Source organism: Macadamia integrifolia, chromosome 1 (genome assembly GCF_013358625.1).
Source record: "Macadamia integrifolia cultivar HAES 741 chromosome 1, SCU_Mint_v3, whole genome shotgun sequence".
NCBI classification, from domain to species: Eukaryota; Viridiplantae; Streptophyta; class Magnoliopsida; order Proteales; family Proteaceae; genus Macadamia; species Macadamia integrifolia.
The window spans coordinates 16,293,584-16,300,470 of record NC_056557.1 but is presented as its reverse complement, the minus strand read 5'-3'; the positions used below and the strand labels follow the sequence as shown (position 1 = coordinate 16,300,470).

At 36.4% G+C, this 6,887-nt stretch overlaps 1 protein-coding gene across 1 annotated transcript in view; it reads right to left on the bottom strand.

Moving 5' to 3' along the window:
• LOC122080840 (caffeic acid 3-O-methyltransferase-like) overlaps positions 1-2,764 on the bottom strand; it is a 3,631-nt gene extending 867 nt beyond the window's left edge. The window contains exons 1-3 of the mRNA XM_042647714.1: positions 2,311-2,764; positions 474-784; positions 257-321 (exon numbers count right to left, since the gene is read on the bottom strand). Of these exons, the coding sequence (XP_042503648.1) occupies positions 257-321; positions 474-784; positions 2,311-2,723 (789 nt within the window). The 5' untranslated portion in view covers positions 2,724-2,764. The remainder of the gene's footprint in view (positions 1-256; positions 322-473; positions 785-2,310) is intronic.
• Between the last annotated feature and the right edge of the window lie 4,123 nt (positions 2,765-6,887).

The following is a 6,887-nucleotide window of genomic DNA, read 5'->3' as shown; positions in this document are numbered from 1 at the left end:
AAAAAAAAAAAAAAAAGCACGTGAGCCAAAGAATCATCAGTGTGGATCAAGTTTTTGTTCAAGAACCGTTTTCATACGGTTTGATCCACAACGATGGATTCTCCTACAAGGTTTTTCCTTTGGTGGATTCCATCTGTATGGATCACTCTTGTACGAGAATCTGATCCGCTCGGATCATCATGAATGTTTGATGTCCTCAAATTAATGTTTTAATATTGAAATCAAAGAAAACATGTCTATAAAAATCAAATATTACCTTTACAAAAATGGCTTCTCCTTTCGGAACACTTACAAACATATCTCCTTCAATATGCTCAACACCTAACAACAAAATGGAACCCTTATCTTTGATATCAAGAAAAATCAAATCAATAAAGAAGCCAAAGATCAAATTTCTAATTTTATGAATAGCCACTAAGTTCAATTCCAAAAAATTCATCTTTAGGTCACAAACAGACAATAAAAATTCTTACCATGATAGGATGGTGCACCTTTGACCACATGGGGCAAATCAAAGTTAATTCCCTTGATTGTAGGATACTTGGAAATGATAAGGTTTAGAGTGACTCCATACCCACCACCAACATCAACTACCTCTTTTAGGCCCTCAAAACCCTTGTAAGTCTCAAGAACCTTTTTCATAGTTATCATAGTTGCATTATACATAGCTGTATTGAAGACTTTATTAAGTACAGGTTCCTTGCCAAGATAATCAAATAAGTTCATTCCATGGGCCTTCTCAAATGGGGTTCCTCCTTCAAGAACTGCTTGTTTCAAATGATACCTAAAATACGAATTAATTAGAATCATAAAAACCCAAACTAAAACTGGGTTAAATTATGGTAAAAATAATGGTGAAGAACCTAAATAGAAGAAATTACATAGATAGATTATAGGTTTTCAAGGACATGATATATATAAGTCATGATTGGCATATCCTTAACTCGAGGTGGATATGGCTAGTTACCAACTGATTGACATAGGGATGTACTAACATATACCATGCATGGCAACGTTCTTTTTCCTCAAATGAGAGAAAGAAAAAGGAGAGAGATATAGGGAAACACTAGCATATGCTATGAAGGCTTGCAACGTTTAACGAGAAAGAAATCAAATTAGTTGAATTTTTTCATAATTGAAAATGCAAAACCCAATTTTAGTTAACCCCTAAGCCCCAACACCCAACCCCAATGAAGGGTGTCAATCAGTTTGGTTCAAAATACGTGTGAAAACCAAAACCAAAATCAAAATCAAAACCAAAACCATATAAAAGCCTATTTTCCAAACCAAAAATCAAGTCAGATCAATTTGGTTTTAATTTGGGTTGGGCCTATTTTAGGTGTTTGGGCTAACTTTTTACGTATTCACCAACAAAAACATCCCCTTATTTGTTAGGGCCATAATCCACCAAACTTTTTCCAAACATTGAATTAGGAATAGAAATTTATCATCCACATCCATTAAAACATTAAAAAAAAATTGATCTATCAAGTTAAAAAAATGGGTAAATTTGATTGGGTTTGTCTATTTCAATCAAGAAACTGAAACTGAACCAAATAGAGAAAATATTACAGATTTTGAAACCAAATTCGAACTGATTTGTTTTGATTCAGTTCGATTCGACTCTAAACAGCCGACTTCAATTTCGATTCTAAATTGACACCCTTAGTCCCAATCCAACCGGGGCTCAATATTGGGCTGGAAAACCCTAATATTAGATCAGCCTGTGAAGCTTAAATATACATAATAAATGGGTTGATGTAGGTGTTATTCAAACATTGGCATTGGAAGTCAGATCAAGACTCGATCGACCTTGCCAAGTCCTAGTCTTCCAACCCAACGTAGCCCCTACTTGACTTGACTGCGGGGAATTTCTCAAACCTAATCCTTCCCCCGGTTGAATCCGAAGCAAGAAAAGTAAGGATTGAGGTGTCTCAGGTTTCTCTAGGCTGAAACTCCACCCCTAGTTGAAATTAAACAGAAAAATAACTAACCAAATGGCTAGTTCAATTGATATTTTAGAAACCAAAAAATAAAAATAAAAATAAAAAAACATATCAACAAGTTCCCATCCAGATGAACACCAGATTGGCTTAGTGGTGGCAACTTTGGCTTGAAGAATTGGAACTCAGGGAAGGTTGTGGGATCGATCCCTGTAATATTTGGATGTGCGTGGATGAATATGTAACACTAGGTGGCCCTTGGCCGTACTACCTTCCAGTAGGCTGGCCATGGCCAGCAGTGCTCAAAAACAAAACAAAAAAAGAGTTCCTAACCAGTCTCAATAAGGAGAAGAAAAGTAAAACTAACCAACTTTCAATGAAGGGCTTTTCCTGAAACAAGGAAGCAAAGGGAGCAATTGAAACTTCTTCTTCATTGTTTACTAGGAACTTGCTCACAGGTGCTAACCCATATAATCTTCTGACTCCACCACCATTTTCTTCAGTTACCAAAGAACAATTTAAGATGGAGTAGCTCGAGAGAAGGCGAAGTATACGATCAATCATGACAGGAGCATCTGGGTTTTGTGTAGGGAGAAGAGAAGCAATCTCTGGGGGGGAGATGAAGTTACCAGCACCAACCTTGGCTATGATCTCTAACAGATTAAGCTCAACTGCAGCGCTTAGTACCATGGGAAGGACTGAAGCACTTGCAATTTGCATAACAAATAAGCAATCTTCCTCTTCATTTGAGGTCTTGGACTGTGATTCTTTACTATCCATGCTGGCTTTTTCTACTTGGGAGGGAAGAGTTCAAGCTTTGCTATAAGCTTAACTGCCTTATTGGTTTTATGTGAAAGAAATAGTTGGGAAGTTTGAACACCTTTTGTGGCTAGGAGATGGACACGAAAATGGATGGACTTTTTTATTGTTTTGGCAGTAAAGGCTGGAGAAAGGCAGTCTCGTAGGAGTTGCAATCATTGACTTTTAGGCTCTTTGACTAGCCGGTGAAGATAATACAGATGAAGTGTCTAGTGATCTCCTACCCATTTGATTTGGCCCATGTCCTTCGCCATTATCCTGTGATGTAATTAAGGGATTGAGGATGGGTCATTTCTTCATGGCATTTTCTTTTGATTGGATTGTATCAAGACTATACACTGTATCAAGACCATACACCCTTAAGGAAACAAATGGGTACCGTGGCCTCCATAAATTGCAAACATAATTCTTTCTATCCCTTTATCAATATCAGGTACTGAGGATAAAATTGTATGGGCTGCTACCTCATCTCGGAATTTTTCGGTCTCTTCGGCGTACAGGCTTGAATTAAGTCACTATTATGGATGGGAATAGGAAAATTCAATCTGGCATGTTCTCATTGCTCCCAAAATTCAGATTTTTATGTGGATATTCATCCGTAATCGTGTGCCACATCCAGGACTTCTTGTCAATTGGGGGTTTCAGCTTAATTCTCTTTGCCCATTTTGTTATGAAGAGATCACTTTGGATCATTTATTTCACACTTCTGTTGCGCAGCAGCTATTTGGAACTCAGCTGGTTTCCCTTCTATTCCACAAGCATCTGCTACAATCCATAGAATTTTTTTCACACTATCTCTGTCAAAGACTGCCCAAACAGCAAAAGCTTCTAATTTGTTCAAAAGCATTTTCTATATTATTGAGTATCTGGCTGGATTTTAATGAGAAGTCTTTTAGAAGCAGGTCTCAACCACTAGCTCAAATTGCTTCATCGAAACTTTGACTTTCAAGGGAATTTACTTCTTATATTAGAAGCCCAATTGGTTCAGTTAATACTATTAATATTTCGTGGAATTCTCCTCCACCAGATTTTATTAAACTTAATGTGGATGGTTTTAGTGGGAACTCCGGGTCCAGCTAGAATTGGAGGAATCTTTCGAGATCACAATGGCAAGTTCATTTCAGGTTTCGCTGAATACATTGGCATCAATTTTGCTTTTGTTGCAGAAGCACTAGCAGTAAGGCAGGGTCTCCAAATCATGAAAGATAAAGGTTACTCCCATGTAATTGTTGAAGGTGATTGTGCTCTAATCGGCAACATACTCAAGGGCTTGTTTCTTAACATTCCATGGAGTATCCAGCATATTATTCAAGACTATTTTACCCTCATTCAAGCCATTCCATCTGTTGAATTCAACGTTACCTATAGAGAAGCGAATCATGTTGCTAATGCTCTTGCTTCTTTTGGAGTTAATCACCAGTTTTTTTGTAATTTGGGATAATCACTCTCCTTTTCTTTCACAGGTGTTGTCTTTGGATGGGCGGGGTATGACTTACCCTCGTTCTGCACATTTCTTTCCTTAAATAATGATGTTTTTCATTTCAGCAAAAGAAAAGAAGGGTACTTATAGTCCATTTGTATTTTGTGTTCACTGACTCACCTTCCTCCCAAATGCGAACTTTTCTCAAGTGACCTTAAGTCATTTCCCTTCTTTCATTTTCCCCAGTTCCACTTCCCTGTGCATTCCAAATCAAACGAAACTTGGTCCACTTGGGGTGACCATACCGACTTACTTCCTGTTTACTTTGATGCAAACAAAAAAAGGTGGTCCGCTTCGAAGTGGAGGTGTTGGAGAAAGGCTCTTAATGATCTTTCCCTTTCAGTGCATAGAACAATAAGGTTTTCAATTGAGAAATCATTAATATGGTATTAAAAAGGGTCAGAGAGGAATATCTATTAAGCGTGGGTGTGACTCCCTTGATCACGAATAAGCGTCCGCATAATTTTGTGAATGAACTATGTTTTAATGTAATGATAACTATAGGGATCATAGAGACTATCTATAATAGCTTCCAAGCCCTAACCCATTCCTTTAATAAATGGGCTAGGCTTATCCCTCTTAAGTGGACCCAACATCCATGAGCTTAACGGATCACTTGGATTAATAAAGCCTATAAACCCAACATTCTCCCACTTGGGCAACACCAACACGAAATCTTTCCATTGGATTTTTCCATAAAATCCCAAGCTAAAACCATACCGAGAAGCATCAACAGTGTGGGCATTTCCATCTTTCATGGGGGATGGGGTGGTTATTTTTACAGCCTCTATGTTTAAGTGCAACACCTACACTCTCAGTCAGAAAATATTCTCCCATAAGATAATTAATGCAAAACAAAATCTCTTTGAAGTGATAATTATTAGACTTGACAATCTTTGTGCTATGAAGGGCATATATTATCTTAATTTCGATAGTTAATTTATTTTTTAAAATTTTATTATTATTATTATTATTATTTTATTTATTTATTTATTTTTAAGTTAGTCTTCAAAATTTGACCCACGGTTGGACATTGAAGTGATGAGTGGAGAGAAATGATTCACTTTGTTCCCTATTTTTATAATGCATTATAATTTCATTGATTTTTAATTTCTTACTGTAATTGCCAAGGTGATTAGATGACCCAAGGTGTTCGAGGGGTGCTTAGGCGACAAGATGCTCACCAAGTTGCCATAGCCCTTAGGCGCGTATTAATGACTGACATATGTAATATAACAATGATGATTTTATATAATTACGTTTACAAGCAACATAAAAAACCATATAGACACAACATGATAAAATTATGCTACTAATGGCCTAATATGAGAAAACCAATATATAATAGACAAAGCAATAATCATAAATCAACGTAAACTTTTGAAGTATCAGTAAGGCTTGTTCTCACCATGGACCCAAGAAAGAGTTTGTTCGCTTAGGCGACACCTTGATATGTTCCTTACCCTTATTAGAGGATTTCAAATAGAACATTTTGGAGCTTCAATTCCATTTAAATATCCCTTAGTTGAAGGGCATCAATTTCATTTTTTGCACTTAACAAGACCATTCGTATAATAAAAGAGGGTTCATCTATTTGTAATCAAGAAGGTTACAGACATAATTTGTAATTTTACCTTACAAGATGATGTGTCAGATTCTTACGGGGTATAAGAATGTAAATTCTCAATCACCAGTCTTATATATCCCACCACAAACCCAAGAGGAGGTTTCAGGTTCTCTCTTCATCACTGGTGAATGAGGAAGAGAACGGTAGATCCATAGACACTTCCGCCCAAGATTGAAACTAAAGGCATTAAATCAAGGCTCTCTATCCTTTAAAAAAAAAAAAAAAAAAAAAAATTACATTCTTTCGTATGGAAACTTCCATATGGAAACTTCAAAGTGGAGAGAAATATTAAATCCATATTTAGGGTTTAACAGATCGGAAAATGAAATTTGGATCTCCTTTCATTCACAAAAATCGTAAAAGAGCATATAGGTCGAGGTTTCCCTACCCTCTGCAAGAGAGAGATGTAGTCAAGATAATAAATAAATAAATAAAATAACTTATGAGAGAGAGAGACCTTACGTAAAAAAGATTTGCCTATAAATTTTCTTGATGGAAGCTAGAATCAATGATTGGCATGTCTCTAGGTTTCATGTGTTCCTAATGCTTTGGTTCATAGATCTAGTATTGCTAATAGTAACATCCCGTGGCAGGTTGTATCTCTTGTTTTCTCTAATAATAAAAAAAAAAAAGGGCCGGGATTGTCACTCTTAGCCATAGTTAGTAAATATATGTATTAAATGCACGTGTATGAATGATTAAAAAATGTGTTTTTACTTGGGGCAAAGAAACCCGATCCTTCTAACGTTCCCACATCTAGATATAGATGGGTAAGACAATACCGAGTGTGTAGGGGTATTTAGGTCTTTTTCACATCTACTTGTGTTTGGGCATGGGGAACCCTAGATGGATAGAGTTCTTCTTTTTATTAATCGAAGCATATGGAAAAAATATATGGATTTTAAATGATCATGTGTTAAACATGAAAATACATTTAGTATTATACATCTAATTGAATTACTTACGGGAGAGGGTTCCCTAAAAGTTAATGTGGCTTGTGCACCAGCGCAGGCCTTAG